The following is a 21487-nucleotide window of genomic DNA, read 5'->3' on the forward strand; positions in this document are numbered from 1 at the left end:
ATTAATTATTGATAATTAATTGTGTACATGTCATTTTTATATTGCTTCAAAGGAGGAGAACGAGATGGAAACATTTGGTGCAATGGTAACAAATTAGTTCTTATATAGCTGATTATAAGATAAAAATGAATTTTGAGGTTAGAGCTGATCAGGAATTTTAGAAGTGTAAATAATGAAACGTAGCCAGTGTACTTGTGTTTCTTAGGTGAACTCTTAAAAATGACAGTGTTCCATTATATTGAGAAATCAGCCTTGGTTTAATTTTAATTCGTATATCTTTATGTTTAATGCTGTAGATTATATTTGTCTGCTATTCTTTGCACTTAACAATTTTATCAGTTATTTCCCTGTTGTGATACTTTGCAGAGATAAGCATGATATATTAAGCATTATTTCTTTTATTGTACAGAAGCAGGAATTCTGATACTCTTTGTTTTATTTGTTCACAGTTTGTGCTAGTTCTTTGTAATTCTATTGGCACACCTTTGGATCCCAAATATATTGATATTGGTAAGGAAATGTTAATGTCTATTCCCTCTTTAATCAAGTTTTATTTGTACAACTAATTTAAAAACCTAGCTATGGCATTATTAATTAAAATGGTCTTCTAAACAAGAATGACCATTTTTCCTGGTTTGCCAAGTCCAGCACCAGTTTATGCCCATTATCATAGTCAAATTATCAATAATGCTCCACTTCACCGTATAAATATCCTGTTTAATACAATAAATTATAAGTTTACTCTAAAAAATTTTTTTTTTCAACGTTTATTTTATTTTTGGGACAGAGAGAGACAGAGCATGAACGGGGGAGGGGCAGAGAGAGAGGGAGACACAGAATCGGAAACAGGCTCCAGGCTCTGAGCCATCAGCCCAGAGCCCGACGCGGGGCTCGAACTCATGGACCGCGAGATCGTGACCTGGCTGAAGTCGGACGCTTAACCGGCTGCGCCACCCAGGCGCCCCTATAAGTTTACTCTAAAAGCCACAGTAATCTCATGACTGTTATACTGCCATTATTTGCTTTCAATGGGAAATATACTTGTGTAGGAATTGGTATGCAATGTAATGATTAGCATGTAATAAATGGGATTATAGAAACAATTTTGTTGTTAAACCACTTTTATTATTAATAAGCTGCTTGCAAATACCTCTCTTCTATAAAAACACTTTAGCTGCTTGTAAAAGTGCATTTTCTCTTTCCAGATTTTTCTAATGAAATCAATCTATTAATAGAGACAGCTTTCAAAAATTCCTGATTTTTTTTTTTTGTTTTCAGAAGACATTTGTTACTTTAGAGTTACCATTCCCTCTATCCAACAATTATGAAAGTAACCATTAAAAAATTTCTCATCTAACTCTTAAGTTTTTTTTTAAAAAATCATTACCAAATATTTTGTAGCAATTTCACTTTAACTTCCAAAAAGTAATGTGTTTTAAGTGTGGTAGTTTATTGGATATGGTATTAGAAAAATTATTAGACTTCAAAAATTGAAAACGCATTGAATTTTCTGAATCTGAGAGCTAGTCATTTTTTTTTTTTTTCAGATTTCATATTTAACCTTCATCAAATGTTAGTGTCTCCTAAATATATTTTGCTAAACTGTTTGGGTGATACAAACAAATGTGAGAAATACTTAATGGGCTTTCAAGATTTTATGCTGTCTGTTTAGAGTTTTGGTAACTCAGTTTTATATATTGACACTTTTCAACTTCATATCTTACGTTCATTGTTATAGAGGTATGTTTATATTTGTACCTGCATATATATGTATATATGTTAGTGTTCCTTGTTAAAAGGCTTAGCTTAAAATTATTAGACTCTTATCACAGGAATATCTTGTATTGGAAACATAACAGTCTCTAAGGGATGAATTATGTCAGTCTTTAGATTATATGTTTTTTCTTTTGATATCAAAAGTTTTAACAGAATAATGATGGTAGGGTTAGCCTCAAAGTAATTTTAATCATAGGTAGTCTTTTTTTTTTTCATAAAGCCAGATGTAAATCCTTCACCTTCATAAAATGGCAAATACTTGAGGGCATGATTATTTGTATTTTTGAGTCTTGAAACTTTTTTTTTTTTTTTTGCAGTCTCGCTGGCTGAAATTTTAACAAACAGTTCTTTCATTGGTTTGCAGTAAACCGAGCCAAGGACTCAACATTTTTGTTTCATACATATCCTGTAAAATTCCTTTTTTAAGTTTGTATGCCAGATTTTTGTGAGGACTGGAGGGTAAAACGAAAAAAATGTGTAACTGATGTTGCTCTGGAAAGTGTAATTTTTGTGCTGCTCTTCCTCCTGCCAATCTCTGTAGAAACTTTTTAAAAGAGCTTTATGCATTATTATACAAGTTTAGTCTGTGGGGCTTTTGTACTATGCATGGAGGAGTTACGTGCCCTTTTCCGGTGCTCTTCCTTTGAGCTCTTAAAATACCTTTAAGAGGTATTTTAAAGGTGCATTTCTGTTCAGAGTACTACTTTTTACTCTGCACTACAATTACGGATTTTCTCGTTTGCCTTCCCCACAAGATTTTGGACTCCTTAGAGATCTATGTCTTATTAATTTCTGTATTCCTCTAACACTGTGCCTGCCCTATAACAAATGCTTATTGAGCATATGGAAAGTACTTATTTCTATCATGAAAATGGAAAATGACACATTTATTTAGCAAAACTTCAGTGAGTTTCTGGTACTGTACTGGGTATCTGGAGTTATAAAAAATTGACTATGAAACTTCCTGTAGGATATCTAAACAAATAATGAAATGTAGTTAATCCGTTCGACACTGGTGTACTGTTCCCCCGCTGTGTGCTAGGTTGGTATCGTGCTAGGTGTTGGATAAGTGGATATTAGTGAGTAAGGACATCAGACATATCTTTGCTACTTAGAGATGGTTTCATTTGAGCTGAATTTTGAAGGATAAGTGTTTATTCAGGTGACATTTTAAGGAGAGAAAGAAAGCAGCATTTGCAGAGAAACGAAGGCATGGAAAGTGCCTGGAAAGTACCAGGTGCCTGTGCTTTAGCCATTTTGGTGGGAGCTGGTAGGTGGCTTTCTAATGATGGTCTCTACCACATGCCTGGAGTCATGCATAGATTCTAGAGAAAGGCAGTTTGATGAAAACATGTCAGTGCAATTTCAGTTTACCAGATTTTTTAAGAGGCTGAGAAATTAGTAAGTAGGAAAGTAAGGGAACATTACAGATGTAGACATTTATTTCAGGCCTCAGCATTAAAATATTACAAGCAAGTTTTACTTATATATGAATTCCTAGGTTGTTTTAGGTTATTTTACATCCTTTGCCTGCCTAGTGACTTCTACCTATAAGTGTTAACAAAGTTCAGCTAATGGAAGCGTAATTATTTTCTTAAAAATTTTTGTTTCCAATAATCATTCTAAATATTTGAAATTTTTCTTTCCAAATAATGACTAGTTGAGAGGAACATGGAATGCTTTTATCCTGGTTGTGTTCTTTTTCTAAAACGTTCTGTCTGTTAAAATTTGGATTCCTAACTTACTCCTGGGGGCTTAGTTCTAGGAAACTAAGAACTAATCCACCAGGATGGGATGGATCTTTTAATGAAAATCTAGCATAGTTTTTGTAGACAGGATTATCTACCCATATGAATTTGCTGAATTTACTCCCATACTGATCCAAAGAATGTATGTTTTAGATATATTTGTATTTGCATTTTTTTTTTGTATTGACTGTTGGGTTTATATGTGACTTTATTATAAAAACCTATATAGGTAATAAAAATAAAAACAATACTAGTATCCACACCTAATACTATTATTAACCCTTAATTAGAAGCAATATGCCATCGTGGTTAAGAGCACAGATTATGGAGCCAGATTAACTGGGCTTTTGTCTCACCTCCGGCTTTCTAGCCATGCACCTCAGCAAGTTATTTAACCCCTCCCTCTTTCAGTTTCTTCATCTGCCCAGTGGGGTAATAATGCTTATCTCATAGAATAGTTGTGAGTGTGAGTGAGAATATATACTATGTAATATTTTCATTATATATTAACACAATTATATATTATATAGAACCAAATAATTATAGTTAATGTATTTATAGTATATGGTATATGTACCTGATGTATATATTTATTAACTTAAATATATAAATAATATATATAATATATGTAATATATAATATATATATTTAAGTTAATAAATATTGGCTTTGAAATTATTATTAAGTGTTTATTCTATTCCAGAGATTTTGCCATGCTTTGTTATCTCTTAATCTTTAAAGCAGCTGTATAAGATATTACCATTTCCAACTGCAGTAAGTAAACTGAGGTTCAGAGAGAATAAGTGATTTATCTAAGGCCACAGAGTTAAGCAAGTACCTGTAGTTTGAATCCAAAAGTCTGACTCTTTCCATGAACCACTAACATTTCAATTTAACCAGGCTAATGATAAGGTATTGTGATTATTTAGGATGTATCAGAGAGGAACATGAGTATAATTTATAGTTGTATGTAAATATTGGTTAGAGGAATGCTTTTATATATGCTTAGAAAAAATTGTATTTTATTAGAAAATATTTTTTTTTAATGTTTATTTTTGAGAGAGGGAGAGATTGAGAGAGAGAGAGGGAGAGAGGCAGACAGGTAGAGAGACAGGGAGACAGAGGATCCTAAGCGGGCTCCATGCTGACAGCAGAGAGAGCCCAATGCGGGGCTCGAGCTCACGGAACCACGAGATCATGACCTAAGCCGAAGTCAGACACTAAACCCACTGAGCCACACAGGTGCCCCATATTAGAAAATAGTTTAAAGTTGTGAACTTAGTTCAAATCCCACTAAACGCATTATACTCATCAGCATTAGAGTGTCTGTGGTAGAATTTACTAAACGTTTAGCAAATGTCTTATGATTTAGTGAGAGTGGGGTCAGAGAAAGCTAAGCAAAGCCTGGGCCTGGCATGCTCATTCTTCTCACTCAGCGCTCCCCAGGCCCTTGCTACTTTTCCAGGATCACCTTTCGACCACTTGTTCCCTACAGGAAAGGCTTCTGGCTCCCTCTAGAGTTCAACAATAGTACGTGTTTCAAATAGAAAAACCTTGACAATTGTAATGAAAAAATGTTTTTAGCATGATTCAACTATACTGAATTACTTTGTATATAAAAATTCTTGAATTTGAATCACAAAGTTGGTAATCTACTCAATTACTATTTTATCATTAACCTGGTTTCTGATTCTTTGTCCATTTTCTCAGTCTTTTAATGCCTTAAATGTTTACTTGGACCATGGCAAGAACTCCATAAATGGTAGCTGCTGTTAACACCATTCCTTTATTCTGGCCATATGAATAATTATTTAGCTTAATATTTAATAAAACACAAGTTTTATACTATTCTAATTATTCAGGAGTTTAGAAAATAGGTACTAAAATGATCTTTTATGATGGAGTTTTGTTTTGTTTTTACATAGTTTGTGTGAATGTGTTTGCTTAGTTTTATGGTATTTAGTTTGTGTTTTGTGACCTTGGACAAGTTATTTTACTTCTTCCTCTATTTTTTAATCTTTAAGCTAGATTTTATAAGGCTATGTCATCAAAGGGTACACAGGTCCTACAAAGGGTAGGAGCTTAAATGTTCTCTAAGAAAAGGAATAGATGAACAAAGTTATATGGTTAGGAGAATATTTTCCTAAATTAGGAAGGAACTTTGGAGAATTTTCTTTTCTTTTTTTTAAACAGACAAAAATTAATTTTAATGATACAGCTGGCTCTTGAACAACACAGGTTTGAACTGCGTGGGTCCGCTTGTACACAGATTTTACCATACAGTACTCTAAATCTAGCTTCTCTTCTTCATGATTTTATTTTTTTTAATCTCTAATTGTTCTTTTTTTTAATCAAATTTATTTATTTAAATTCAAGTTAGTTAACATACAGGGTAGTATTGGTTTCAGGCGTAGAACCCAGTGATTCGTCACTTACATGTAACGCTCCATACGCATCCCAACAAGTGCCCTCCTTAATGCCCATCACTCATTTAGCCCATCCCTCCACCCACCTTCCCTCCAGCAACCCTCAGTTTGATCTCTGTATTTAAGAGTCTCTTATGGTTTGCCTCCCTCTCTGTTTTTAATCTTATTTTTCCTTCCCTTCCTCTATGTTTGTCTGTTTTGTTTCTTAAATTATATGAGTGAAATCATAGGATATTTGTCTTTTTCCGACTAACGTATTTCACGTAGCATAATACACTCCAGTTCCATTCATTTTGTTGCAAATGGCAAGATTTCATTCTTTTTGATCGCTGGGTAGTATTCTGTTGTGTATATAATTTGGCTATTGTGATAGTGTTGCTATAAACACTGGGGTGCGTGTACCCCTTCAAATCAGCCTTTTTGTATACTTTGGATAAATACCTAGTAGTGTAATTCTATTTTTAATTTTTTAAGGAGCCTCCACATTGTTTTCCAGAGTGGCTGAACCAATTTGCATTCCCACCAGCAGTGTATCTGTTGTTTCCTGAGTTGTTAATTTTAGCCATTCTGACAGGTGTGAGGTGGTATCTCACTGTGGTTTTGATTTGTATTTTTCTGATGAGGAGTGATGTTGAGCGTTTTTTCCTGTGTTAGCCATCTAGAATTTTCTTTTATAACTTAATGAGGAATTATAAGATGTGAGGTCAGAGGGAAGGATAAAGGCCCAAACCAAGCAGTAATAATAATGGGGATGGGAGGAGGTAGTGGGATTTGATTTATCTCTTCATCAGTTAATTGGACATTTGGGCTATTTCAACTTTTTGGCTATTATGAACAATGCTGTTCTGAACATTTGTGTGTGAGCTTCTGTGTGGACATTTGTTTTCATTTCTCTTGGGTATATACCTAGGAGTGGAGTTGGTGGGGCCTGTGGTAACTCTGTATTTAGCAAATGGAGAAACTGCCAAACTATTTTTCAAAGTGGATGCACCACTATTTCCCTACCATTTCTCTACGTCCTTGGCAATACTTGTTATTGGCTGACTTTTTGATTGTAGCCATTATAGTGGGTTTGAAGTGGTATGTCATTGTGGTTTTGATTTGCATTTGCTTGATGGCTAATGATATTGGACATCTTTTTCCTTTGCTTAGTGACTGTATATCTTCATTGGAAAAATGTCTATTCAGATCCTTTGACCATTTTTTAATTGGGTTTTTTGTCTTTTTATTGTTGAGTTGTAAGAGATCTTTATATATTCTAGAAATAATTCCTTATCACATATACGATTTACAAACATTTTCTTCCATTCTGTGGCTTTTCACTTTTTTGATGGTGTCCTTTGAAGCACAAATGTTTTAAATTTGATGAAGTCCAGTTTATCTACTTTTTCTTTTGTTGCTGGTGCTTTTGGTGTCATATCTAAGAAACTCTTGCCTAATCCAAGGTCACAAAGATTTATTTCTAAGGTTCCCCCCCCGCCCCCCTAAGATTTCTACAGTAATTTTAGCTCTTACATTTAGGTCTTTGATCCATTTTCATGTAATATTTTTGTATGGTCCTACAAGCTTTTGATTATGTTTTTTGATTTTAGAGACTGCATGTTGGGTATATTGTCTGAAATGAGGAGTTGAATACAGTGGTCACTGAATTCCTTTGCAGCACAAACATTCTGTGATTCTGTGTAACTGTAACCTAATTGTTTTAATGCTCTTTTAAATAGTACCATTATTTGTTGCAATGACCAAAACCCATGTGATAGCAGCTTCAAAAGAAGCATTTTATACCTGGCAATATCGTGTGGCAAAGAAGCTCACAGCATTGGAAATTAATCAGATCACGCGGTCTCGGAAAGAAGGGAGAGAAAGGTATATCTTTTGATACATGGTTTTTAGTAGCTCAGCCGTATCACATTTAAACCAGACATAGTTAATTCTAAATTGTCATGCTTGAGAACTGTAAATTGTTTTGATTACTAGAAATAATACTTTCCCATTCAAAATCTTTCAAAATCTTTCAACTTATTTGTTTAAATTGATCAAAATAAATAAGAAGGGGTGTGGTATAATAAAAGAAAGCCCTTAGAGATTAAAACTGGACGTCTGTGTTTTTTTTTTTATAAAATTTTTTTTTAACGTTTTATTTATTTTTGAGACAGAGAGAGACAGAGTATGAATGGGGAAGAGTCAGAGAGAGAGGGAGACACAGAATCTGAAACAGGCTCCAGGCTCTGAGCTGTCAGCACAGAGCCCGACGTGGGGCTCGAACTCACAGACTGCGAGATCATGACCTGAGCCGAAGTCGGCCGCCCAACTGACTGAGCCACCCAGCCGCCCCAGAAGTCTGTGTTTTTATAAGGAAATAGCTATTCTCTCGCACCTACTCTCACCATGTTAGGGTTATTATGCTATACTTGAAATACGATTATTCAACTAAATGTCTGACCAAAGCTTCATTCTTATGGGTTAGTGGCACAGGTTGTTCTGGGAGAGTGGGGGTGATCCTAGTATCAGCCACCATAGGATAGGCAGGTTCTTAGACACAGATAAGGAGGAGGTCTTCAGGTAGGGTGAACTGGTTACTTGGGCTTCTTTTTCTTGCCCTGGATTCCAGGGAGTTGGGTTAAGTGATAGAGAGGGCTCTACTACATAGAGAAGTTAGGACTAGGATGGGAGGATTCCTGTGATAAGTTTCAAGGTGTAGATGTGTTTACTGAGTTTTTGTAAGTGATATTATCTCTGTTGGTGATATTCTGTATTTTACCCACTTGTTGTTACCCTAAGCCTGCCTTTATGTATGTATGTATGTATGTATGTATTTTAAAGTTTATTTATTTTGAGAGAGATAGTGCGAGCAGGGGAGAGGCAGAGAGGGAGAGGGAGAGAGAGAGAATCCCAAGCAGGCTATGCACTGCCAACACAGAGCCCTACACAAGCTGGATCCATGACCCTTGAGATCACAACCTGAGCCAAAGTCAGAGGCTTAACTGACTGAGCCACCCAGATGCCCCACCCTAAACCTTTAAATAAAGCATTTTGTTGAGTGCTTTAACCTAATAATTCTTAATCAGGGCTTAGACCTCTGTTGGGAGTGGGCACTGGGGGTTATGTCAGAAACGCTGGGTTGCTTTTTCAGATCATCTTCTCTCACACATGCTTGCTGTCTTAATGCAATCTTCCCTTTCCTTTAAGATTCACTCAGGTACTAAGATAGGAGAAATGTCCCTAGTAAAAATATTCTGGATGCATGAATTCATGTGGAAGCAAAACAAAACAAAAAAAAATTGAAAAATACTATATCTTCTCAGTAGTTCTGAAAGTTTAGATAGGAAGAATCTTTGGCCTTTTTCAGGACAGCATGTGGCAGTGGTAGCAATAATAAGCAAGAGAACTGCCATCTGCAGGGAGAAGGTAGATCTAAGGACAAAGTTGGGACAGAAAAGTCTAGCCTCTCCATAGAGTGAGTGTCCTGGGAGCCAGCTGAAGATATTCTGGCTTTAAGATGGCAGCGTTTCCTTGTATTTCTATGTGGGATATGACTGGGCAGGTTCTCTCTGGACCTCACTTTCCTCATCTGTAAAATATCTTTGATGATAGTGATAACAGCCAACACTGAATACTTCATACCTGCCAGATACTCCAGTAAGCCTAGTGAGTACTCTCATTAATCCCGTTTCACAGAGAAGAGACTAAGACACGTGAGCTTAAATTATTTGCCAAAGGTCACTAGCTGATAAGTAGAGATGGGACATAAAGCCAGGTTGATCTGGCTCTGAAGCACTTCACTCAGATTGGCCTTTCTTGTAGTACCCTGCTTGTTTTAAGAGGGGGAAGGGGGTCACGTGATCTCTTGAGAGCCCTCCTATTCTAACCGTTGACTCTTATTTTGTGATAACTAGTAGAAATAGTGGCTGGATATACTTAATAGAAATGTAGTAAAATACAGAAGCACGGCACCTCTAAATTATTTCTTTTTAAAATATATTTTCTTTCTGTCTTTAATACATTTCTGTTAAATTTAACATTTAATCTCCTTATTGATCAAAGTACAATTATGATTTCAGTTTAACAATGATAAAATCTCATGATATTTTCGAGATAGAAAATGGCTTGATTTTCTTATGATTATATTACATTTATGATTTCTTGATCAGGCTTTGTGCATATGTACTTTACAAACATCATTTTATTTATGCCTCTTAAAAAAAACCCTGCAAAAGGTTGCCCTTATTTCCACATGGAGAAATTGAGGATCAGAGAAGTTAAGTGACTTGCCCAGGGCCTCATAGCTACTCTATGTTGTATCTTCCCTGTTCACCTCCACTTGTTTTAATGTTTTTCCAGCAGACATAGAGCACCTGGCAGTATATGGCACTGTGCTAGGCACTAGAGATACAGCCTTTGGTTCCGGGAAACCCACCAACTAGAGAGAGAGGTAAACTAGTGGAGATACTATGGTGTGAATAGTATTATAATGAAGGTATCAGAGAGATGGGCAGAGTCCAAAAGTAGTCATCATCATCACATAGGGAACAATTCTTTAGTTCAGAACAAAAATTCCATTAATTAGAGCTTCCCAAATACATTTAGGCTTTACCTTTATGTATTTTTTAAAATTTTTATTAATTTTTTTAATGTTTTATTTTATTTTTTGAGAGATGGAGAGAGAGAGCACGAGCAGGGGAGGGGCAGACAGAGAGGGAGACCTATAATCCGAAGCAGACTCCAAGCTCTTGAGCTGTTAGCACAGAGCCCGATGGGGGCTTGAACCCACGAATGCGAGATCATGACCTGAGCCTAAGTTGGACACTCAGCCAGCTAAGCCACCCAGGCAGCCCTAAATTTTTTTTAACATTTATTTATTTTTGAGAGACAGAGACAGAGTAAGCAGGGGAAGGGCAGAGAGACAGAGACAGAATCCGAAGCAGGCTCCAGGCTCTGTGCTGATAGCTCAGAGCCTGATGCGGGGCTTGAATCCACGGCATTGTGAGGTCATGACCTGAGCTGAAGTCAGACACTTAACTGACTGAACCACCCAGACGCCCCTAGGCTTCACCTTTACTGAGCACATTATTAGACCGGAAATTACGGAGAAACAACAGAGAAACTTACTTAGTGTATCAGAAGTTATTCCTGACATTCATTTGGAGAATAAGGTAAAATAGCTGTTGGGTCTTAATGAAATTCATTGAAAATATGTGATTCAATGTTCAAATATATTTTCGACCTAGCTTTCAGGAACATATTACTTGCATAACTAGGAAACACCTGGTAGGTAGTTTCTACCTTTATACAATTGAGTTGTGTCAAGAACTCTTTTTTAAAAAAAATTTTTTTTTAATGTTTTTATTTATTTTTGAAGGAGAGAGAGACAGAGCATGAGACGGGGAGGAGCAGAGAGAGAGGGAGACATAGAATTTGAAGACTGGAGCAGGCTCTAAGCTGTCAGCACAGAGCCCTATGCGGGGCTCGAACTCACGAACTGTGAGATCATGACCTGAGCCGAAGTCAGACGCTTAACTGACTGAGTCACCCAGGCGCCCCAAGTTGTGTCAAGAACTCTTTAAAATAATCAGGACATTTATGTTACATAACAGTATTCATTGGTGACATTCAACCTAATTATTCTAGAGATTATGAAATGGTATAAGCTGTACTTAGACTATCTTTGAAATTCTGACTTTTTTTTCCAGAATTTATCATGTGGATGATACTCCTTCTGGATCAGTGGATGGGGTGCTTGACTATAGTAAAGCCATTCAAGTAAGTGATCTTATTGCCAGCAAATGTTAATATCTGTCGATTTGGAAGTACTGTCATTTTAGTTTAAGATCTGAAAAAGAATTTGTTTTTAGTGAATAGCATCATATTCTGGTAATTCTTAAAAAAAATTTCTGTTCTGAAAACCTTTTTCTAGGTGTGCTGTGATTTTTCCTTCTTTTGATTTTTAAAAACATTTTTGTTTTTTTTCTTATTCTTTTTTAAAATTTTAGAGAGAGAGAGCGTGAGAGGGGGAGAGGGGCAGAGGGAGAGAGACAGAGAATCTTAAGCAGGCTCCACGCTGAGTGTGGAGCTCCAATCCATGATGCTGGGCTCAATCCCATAACCATGAGATCATGACCTGAGCTAAAATCAAGAGTCGGACACTCAACTGACTTGAGCCACCAGAGGCCCCTAAAAACATTTTTGAAATAATTATAGGCTCATGGGAGGTTGTACAGATAGCTTAGAACCTTTTTACCCCACTTCCCAATGGTGACATCTTCTATAACTGTAGTATAATATCAAAAACAGGAAATTGACATTGATAATGACACCATTAACTGGACTCCCACCGGATTCCTTACTCAGTTTTCACTAGTTTATGCAGGTACATGTGTGCGTGTGGTTTTATGGAATCTTACCATCATGAAAGAACTTGCCTCATGCTATTTCTTCATTTTCACACTTGTTCTCCACCCCATCCCTGCTCCACTGGCAACCACTCATCTGTTTCCATTTCTGGTTTTGTCACTCTGAGAATTCTTTAAATGAATGGAATCATGTGGCATGTAATCTTTTGAGATTGGCTTTTTCTCACTAAGCATAAGCTCTTGAGACTCGTCCAGCTTGTTGCTGTGCCATGCTGTTTCCCCTTCCTCATTCTGGCACGGTCTGGCCCTTCTGTCATCTGTTCATCTTTTATGACTGAGCTCAGGTTTCCATCTCCCTGCGTACTTCTGTGTAAATGAGATGTTCCTTCCTCTGTTGCTCTCCTAGATCCTGAGCGTACCGTTACTTTTATTAATTAGGTGTTCAGCTCGCTTTCTTCCCCAGTAGGCTTTTGAGTAATCCCTGAGGGGAAAGATTTTATTCGAGTGTCTTCGATGCTTAGTTCAGCATCTTGCACATAGTAGGTGCTCAGTAAGTGAATGTTTAAGTTAATAAATATATTGAAGTATTCTTCTTAGTGAATTGCATATTACCTTATACCAGATTAGTCACTCAATAAATATTTGTTAAAGAATAATAATTGATTTATTTTAGGGCACCCGGGATCCAATTTGTGCCATAACTGCATCTGATAAGACACTGATCGTGGTAAGTTCTTAAAAAACTGATTTTATGAATAATAATTGTTTAAATTATAAAAATAGAGTAAAGCAGTATGTTTTGGATTTGAATATCATCTTGTGGGCACCCAGTTTTCTAAGCCCAAAGTAGTAAATAAGAAATTTTTAAAGACTGCCTCACAAATTGTTAATTATTTGCAAAAATAACTATTAATAAATGCAGTAGAATAGTGGCCAACTGGGGAGAGTTTGACACCGGCTTGCATGAGCCACACAAGGGTTGGCAGGTGTCGAGTGGATTGGATAGCAGTAGTTAGGTCTTAGAAAGCTTCCTTCTGTATGTGGCCCACTATTTGGTGTTGGAGAAAGTGCTTTGGCTCAGCTATTTTCATAAGACTTAAAATGAAGAGGTGGTGTGTTTGCTAACCAGTAAAAAAAAAAAAAAAAAGTCTAGGGCAAATTTTTGCTGAATTTTTCAAATAAAGTGAATGTAATGGTGGCTTTTCTTGAGCTCCGGCATTTGAAAATACTAATTTTAGAACTAAATGTTTACTTTAATATAATGGTGGTGGAGTCATTGAATTTCAGTTGTGTAAACATAGCCTTAGTGGTATATATTTACAGTTCTAGTTATGTTCTTTAGCCATTAGATAATTTTTGGGGGGACAAAATCTTAAGAATGTATTATTGTTTTTCCTCATCAAGTGAATTTGGTGTATTTTTGAAGCAGTTTGTCTTATGGAGCCTCTTTTTTCTTTTTAGAGTCTTTGCTCAATGGCAGGGGTTTTTGGTTATGCTAGTGGTGTTTCTGACATTAGCAAAAATAAAATAACATGCAACTCATATCAATCACGAAAATTGACATAATTCCCAAATGACAGTCTACCTATAACATACACACTTGAATGGTTTTAATACCAGCCAGAAAGTTTAATGGAGAAAATATCTTCTGCATTTAAAATTTCACTGTTGAAATGTAAAAGGTTTTAGAATCGTTACTTTTTCAAACCTTTAAAGCCAAAGGGCCCCCTTTTTCAAAAACAAAATCTTATTTCCTACCACAATATGGTAAATCTTCCAAAACCCGTACCTCCCTTTTATACACTAAACAATATTCTCCCCCTCCTCCTTCCACCCTTTCTGATAGGCCCCTCTTGAGAATCACGCTGCAAAAGCGGTGCTCCACTGATTAAAAAGGGGAGAGGGAAAGATGGCCTGAGCCGAGCCTTCCGCTTTGTCCCATTGCCATGGCCAGAGGAACAGAAGGGTTTGGAAACCAGAGTTCGCTCTTGTCTGTTATACCAACTATTGATCTGTCAGCATTAAGGTTTGCACAGAGTTACACTGAAACTTCTATTCTTTTATTTTTTATTTTTATTGTTTTTGAGTATTCTTTTTTTTTAATTTTATTTTTTATTTTTTAAAAATTTACATCCAAATTAGTTAGCATATAGTGCAACAATGATTTCAGGAGTAGATTCTTTAGTGCCCCTTACCCATTTAGCCCATATCCCCTCCCCCAACCCCTCCAGTAACCCTCAGTTTGTTCTCCATATTTATGAGTCTCTTCTGTTTTGTCCCCCTCCCTGTTTTTATATTATTTTTGTTTCCCTTCCCTTAGGTTCATCTGTTTTGTCTCTTAAAGTCCTCATATGAGTGAAGTCATATGATTTTTGTCTTTCTCTGACTGACTAATTTCACTTAGCATATAATACCCTCCAGTTCCATCCACATAGTTGCAAATGGCAAGATTTCATTCTTTTTGATTGCCAAGTAATACTCCGTTGTATATATATACCACATCTTCTTTATCCATTCATCCATCGATGGACATTTGGGCTCTTTCCATAATTTGGCTATTGTTGATAGTGCTGCTATAAACATGGGGGTGCATGTGTCCCTTTGAAACAGCACACCTGTATCCCTTGGATAAATGCCTAGTAGTGCAATTGCTGGGTCATAGGGTAGTTCTATTTTTAGTTTTTTTGAGGAACCTCCATACTGTTTTCCAGAGTGGCTGCACCAGCTTGCATTCCCGATTGTTTTATTTTTAAACATATTTTTTTGAATCTTTAATCAGCTTTTAATGTAATATTTTATGTCTTGAGACTTCCTTACATATTCTAGAGAGATGCCCACTTTCTTAGGTACATGATTTGCAAATATTATTCCAATTTGTACTTTGTCTTTTTTCTTCTCCTAACAAGGTCATTTACAGAGAAAAAATTTTGATTTTTGTGAATTCCGGTGTATCAGTTTTCTCTTTTAAGGATCATGCTTTTGGTGTGTCAGTTCTAATCTTCTGCCTAGCCTCATTTATATTCTTTTCTTAAAAATTTTTATTTAGGGGAACCTGGGTGGCTTAGCCTGTTGAGTGTCTGACTTCGGCTCAGGTCATGATCTCACTGTTCATGGGTTGGAGCTTCGCGTTGGGCTCTGTGCTGACAGCTCGGAACCTGGAGCCTGCTTCAGATTCTGTGTCTCCTTGTCCCTCTGCCCTCCTCCACTCATACTCTGTCTTTCTCTCTTTCAAAAATAAATATCAAAAAAAAATTTTTTTTAATTTATTTAAATCCAGGTCAGTTAACATAATTGTAATAGTGGTTTTGGGAGTAGAACCCAGTGATTCATCACTTACATATAACACCCAGTGCTCATTCCAACAAGTGTCCTCTTTAATGGCCATCACCCACTTAGCCTACCTCCCACCAACCTCCTCCATCAACCCTGTTTGTTCTTTGTATTTAAGAGTCTCTTATGGTTTTCCTCCCTCTCTGTTTTTATCTTATTTTCCTTCCCTACCCTTATGTATATCTGTTGTGTTTCTTGAATTCCACATATGAATCAAATCATGCAATGTCTTTCTCTCACTGACTTATTTCGCTTAGCTTTATACATTCTAGTTACCTCCACATTGTTGCAAATGGCAAGATTTTAGTTTTTCTGATCACCAGGTAATATTCCATTGTATATATATACACCACATCTTTTTTTTTTTTTTTCTCCACTATTCATAGAACAGTTTATTGACCTACCTCATCTGGCAGGCCGTGGGCCCCTTCTGACCAGGAGAAGTGTCAGTCTTATAACACATCTACTTTATCCATTCATCAGTAGATGGACATTTGGGCTCTTTCCATAATTGGCTATTGTTGATAGCGCTGCTATAAACATTGGGGTGCATGTGCCCCTTAAAATCAGTCTTTTTGTATCCTTTGGATAAATACCTAGTAGTGCAATTGCTGGGTTGTAGGGTAGCTCTATTTTTAATCTTTAAAAAATTTTTGAGGATCCTCCATACTGTTTTCCAGAGTGGCTGCACCAGTTTGCATTCCCACCAGCAGCACAAAAGAGTTCCCCTTTCTCTGCAGCCTCACCACATCTGTTTTTTCCTGAGTTAATTTTAGCCATTCTAACACATTTAAACTAATACTCATTGTATCACTGCTTCTGATCATCTCCATTTGCCACTAGTATCAGGTAGATGGCTATAGGATAAAAACGTGGACTTTCAGAAACCACTGTTTCATATGGTGATCTTATATTGATTTTTCATTCATGGTGAAATTTAATGCAATAAGTGCTTTATATTTTAGCTTTTAATGTACCTTAAATATTAACCTAGACAACAACCGTAAGTCACCCTTGTTATTTCTTCCTTGTGATATAAGGAGTTATGTATTACTGAACAGCTAAGTTTCTGACTTCTTTCTTGAATGCTGCATGAAAAAAAATTACATCACCTTCAACCACTTTTAAAGTGGTTTAATTAAATTAGGAGATAAATATGTACTCGGTAACGTGATTTAGTATCAGAATTGGGAATTAGTTATGACACATTCACTTTGGTTTGGAAACAAATGTATGAACATATAGAGAGACCTGTAGTTGTAATTTAATGTTATTTTGTAAATATGCTTTAGTAATCAAAAGTAATTTCCACAGGGTCGTGAATCTGGCACCATTCAGAGATACAGTCTTCCTAATGTTGGTTTGATTCAAAAGTATTCCCTTAACTGTCGAGCCTACCAGTTATCCTTGAATTGCAATTCTAGGTAAGTCTGAAAATTCTCTTCATATAGATGCTGGGCTTAGAAGTTATCAATTTGGATTGTTGGATTTATGTAATAAATACAAAGATGTGTATTTGTTTTAAACTTGTCTTATGGTTCAGTGTGGTTTTACTGTACTATGTTTATATTTAAATGTTTATTTATTATACGGTATTTAGATGTTTTTCTCTAATTGGCAAAATACAGAAATTCAAATGTAATACTTTAAATTGTTTGCGTGCCAGTTGCTTTAATTCCTTTGGATACTTTTTCCTCACAAGGAAGCAAAATGGAGAGTAGTCTATGTCTTCTATCAAATTTAAGAAATTTTTAAAACCAGTTATTTTTTTTAAAGCCATTTCTTTTTTCTTTTTCTTTTTTTATTAATTTTTAAAAAATGTTTACTTATTTTTGAGAGAGAGAGACAGACAGAGAATGAGCAGGGGAGGGTCAGAGAGAGAGGGAGACACAGAATTTGAAGCAGGCTCCAGGCTCTGAGCTGTCAGCACAGAGCCCGATGTGGGACTCACGAAGCATGAGATCATGACCTGAGCCGAAGTCGGACGCTTAACCGACTGAGCCACCCAGGTGCCCCTTAAAGTCATTTCTGCCTTCTTCCCAGATTTGGATGAACTGATTTTGCACAAGAAGGGTAATAGGTAATTATATTCGTGATTGCTGATTGTCATCTTACCATCTTGTTTCCTTTCTCCAATTTCAATATTTGTAGTCGTCTTGCTATCATAGATATCTCAGGAGTTCTAACTTTCTTTGACTTGGACGCTCGGGTAACAGACAGCACAGGACAGCAGGTCATTGGCGAGTTGTTAAAATTGGAGCGTAAAGATGTCTGGGATATGAAGTGGGCCAAGGATAATCCAGATTTGTTTGCGATGATGGAGAAGACAAGAATGTATGTTTTCAGAAACTTGGATCCTGAGGTAAACACAAGAAATGAGCATTAGCAGTACATAAATAATGAGCCAGATGTGAAAACCTGGCTATTTCCCTTTTGTTTCCTTAAGAGGTTTGTTGGTGTTGGAGGTGTAAATTTCTGAAAATAAATAGAAACATATCTGTGGATTTGTAAAATATTTGGTCATAAGTGGGAATAATACTCATCCTTTAAAAAGTCTCTGCTTTCTCTGAAAGGCACTTCCTAAGCATTTATCTGTACTTTTTAAAAGATGGAACCATGGTCTCTAATACATAGTCTTTATTTTTTCCTTGTCAAAGTTAAGAAAAAAAGAAAATCAGTAGTAATATTTACCAAAATTGCTTAAAACAACCTAACCAAAAAAGTGTAGGCTTTTATTCTCCTTTGCCTCCCTGTCCACCTTAATCTGTGCTTCCTTATTTATGTTCACATGACCTCTATCAGCCACTAATCCTGGTCTTTCCCACTCTGATGATTTTATGAATATGCAAGTGTGGACTGATTAATCTGCCCTCTCTGGAGTATCAGGAAGCCACTTGCTCACTAATTTTAAAGTTATATTTTGATTTTCTACTTGTGGCTCACATCAGCTAATTGTTTTTTTTTTTAAGATTATTTATTTTGACAGAGAGAGCAGGGGAGGGGCAGAGAGAGAATCCCAAGCAGGCTCCACACTGCCAGCGCAGATCCCGATACAGGGCTCGAACCTACAAACTGTGAGATCATGACTTGAGCTGAAGTCAAGAGTCGGACACTCAGCCGACTGAGCCACTGGGGTGCCCCACATCAGCTAATTTTTAAGTTTGGAACTTCCCTGTCAGTCTGCTCTGGACCAACTGTTAGCCTTTGTGTTTAGGAAATTCAATGTAATTTGAGTGGTAGCCTAATCAAAGCATCATTGAGATAAATTTTTATGTAATTTTTGAATAATTAATGGTTTCCAGTTGGGAATTTTCTGTATGGTTGTTGCACCCAACAAATGTAAATAATAATAAATAAGTTGATAGATATCATTAATTGATGTATGGGTTTGCGGTTTCCTTTTTGGAAAGAAATTGCATGCTTGGACCACTGAGCTGCCAAAAATCTTCTAGAGTGATTTATTTAGTGGTGAACTATTACACTGTCCCTTTAATATCTTAAATTATTTTCACATTTCCCCATTTTAGTGCTACTCAGGATCTTTGGGCTGGGAAATGACCTCATGTGAATTGTTCTCAAAGGCTTTGTCAGGAATTTTAAGGCTCTTTGTAATTTTTAGCCCCTGGGTAGGGTTTAAAGGAAAGGCATTCAGGGCTGCTGCATTTAACTTGTAAGCAGGGGCTTCTTTCAAGGCTCCAAGGGAAATTTGACACTTGCCACAAAGTAAGTGTAAAAATTTGACAGGTAACCACAGGCTAACCTTGAGGATGGGAGAATACTTTTTGAATGTTAGGGTCCTTTTTCCATCCGTGTCCCATGCGTACTAAGTCAGAAATCATATGCCTGGGCGAGTGTTGTTCCTGGCTGTTTATAACGTGTGTGTAGCACACACGCTCAGTCTAGCACCAGGGGACGTCTTGGCCTGGTGCAAAGTGCTTCTTGAGTAGTTTTAACAGAATAGCCTTCCCCTCCCCTCCTTTTTTAGAGTCATTTTCAGGCTTGGCAAGTAGTTCAATTTCTATTGGATTTAAAGCTAGATGGATTTCTTTCAACCTCACCACTGACTGGATTTCTTTCTAAGTCATGCTGTGCTGTTCTGTCCATTCATGAGGACACTGGCTGGCTGTTGTCCCTGCTTGGTTAGTTATTGGTTAGTTACTCTGCTGTTCATTTCTTTGGCTGCTCATTGACTGATTATGTAAGGACATACTCTTTAAAACAGGATTTACTGGAGCTCCTTTAAGGGCATAGTATTCTTTTACTATTCAGGAGATAAGCTGTTATTTGACAGTTAATACTGAATCCATTTTTGTCCATTTGAGTGTTAGGAATTCTAGATTCATACCTTCCTTTAAGTTGTAAACCTTTCTTCAGATTATAGATGAAAAACGGGTGCCATTTGTGTGTGAAGTTGTAGTTCACTGATAAAGCACACTTTCTGAGAATTTGGAAATGAGTATTTAATGTTGATATTCCCTGCTTGGTCATTTTTATCTCCAGTGACCCTCTAAAGGTACCAATTCAGCTTTTCTAGTCTTTTTCTTGGATCTTCCCTTTCATTGGTACTACTTCATATTCATATTCCTTTCATATCTCATATTTTTACCACTCAGCTCATTTTTATACACTTCTTTACCAAACAAGAAGTTTCCAAATTTTTGAACCCATATCTTCATCTATGCATAATTATTTATTTAGAAATAATATACGTGACTTACCATATTAATACAAGTACTTTATGAATCATGTCCCTAAAATAGAAATTCTGAAAGAATGAGGAAAAAAATACATTTAACAGGCTGAAGTGAACTTTATTTTGAAATGTCAGGGTGCTGTAGTTCTCACTGCCATTAGCTAGTGTCTGAGCATCGTGCACACTTGAATTATTAACTTCGTAAAGTCTTGTGTTTCAAATAGTCTTCTTGATAATTTTCAATTGTTTAGCTGACTTTCTGTCAGATCTGATTTGAATGTGATTGTTTTCACTTTCTAATGTGGCTAACCCCAGAGTTTGTGCCAGGAGTAAAGGGGGTGACTGTTCTGCCTCGTCTTGTTTGCTTGTGCTTGCATTCCAGTATTCCACTTCATTCACGTATTCTTTCCAGGGAGATTTTTAAACCACTTGTCCAATTTATGAGAGTTAGCTCAAAATTAGAGACTGTAATCCCTGAATCCGCTTAACTAGGTATATACAAACTTCGGTATGTCACAGTATGCTGCAATTAAATGGATAAGCGCTCAAGATACCTGTTATACTGTACATGTTCTGAGACCTTCTGATGTATGTACTGGGTAAGAGTACTTAATACAGTATAGATTAGTGAAGTTTAAAATACTTTCTTGATAAAAATAAATTTCTTATGTACTGAGTAGGGGAGTGTATCCTGCTTTTGTTGACCACTGGTCTAAAACTTCATATTCAGTGGAAATATGGATGGATATCTAGTGAATTTTGGAAAATAATGAGAATTAGATGAGATAATTCAAGTAGCAGCTGACTTTTTAAAATCTGAATAATATAAATATATTTGCATATTTACTTGTGCGCCAATAATCATAGATTATTTTGGAAACTCTTAGTTTTTAACCTTCCTTCCAATCTTTATTTTCCCCATTTCTCTTTATTTTTGGTATAACTTTTTATCCACACATCATCTTTTATGACTTTATTTTTTGGCTACCTTTGTTTTTTGTCTAGTCAAAAATAAAGCAATTTTCTAATGATAAACATTTTTATACAGGTATATTTGGATACATGTTGTATTCAAATAATTAAAATATATGAAAGGCCTCTATAATTTATAAGAAGTATGTTATTATATACTTAATTCTTGAATTAAATTTTATCCTTGATTCT

General features: G+C 36.2%; 1 protein-coding gene across 1 annotated transcript in view; it reads left to right on the forward strand.

Annotated features, from left to right (window-relative positions):
• WDR35 (WD repeat domain 35) overlaps window positions 1–21487 on the forward strand; it is a 60291-nt gene that overhangs the window by 22041 nt on the left and 16763 nt on the right. The window contains exons 11-16 of the mRNA XM_030311590.1: window positions 450–510; window positions 7672–7816; window positions 11641–11710; window positions 12974–13027; window positions 16945–17054; window positions 17782–17992. Coding sequence (XP_030167450.1) covers window positions 450–510; window positions 7672–7816; window positions 11641–11710; window positions 12974–13027; window positions 16945–17054; window positions 17782–17992 — 651 coding nt within the window. The remainder of the gene's footprint in view (window positions 1–449; window positions 511–7671; window positions 7817–11640; window positions 11711–12973; window positions 13028–16944; window positions 17055–17781; window positions 17993–21487) is intronic.

This window comes from Lynx canadensis, chromosome A3, assembly GCF_007474595.2.
Source record: "Lynx canadensis isolate LIC74 chromosome A3, mLynCan4.pri.v2, whole genome shotgun sequence".
In the NCBI taxonomy this organism is placed as follows: Eukaryota; Metazoa; Chordata; class Mammalia; order Carnivora; family Felidae; genus Lynx; species Lynx canadensis.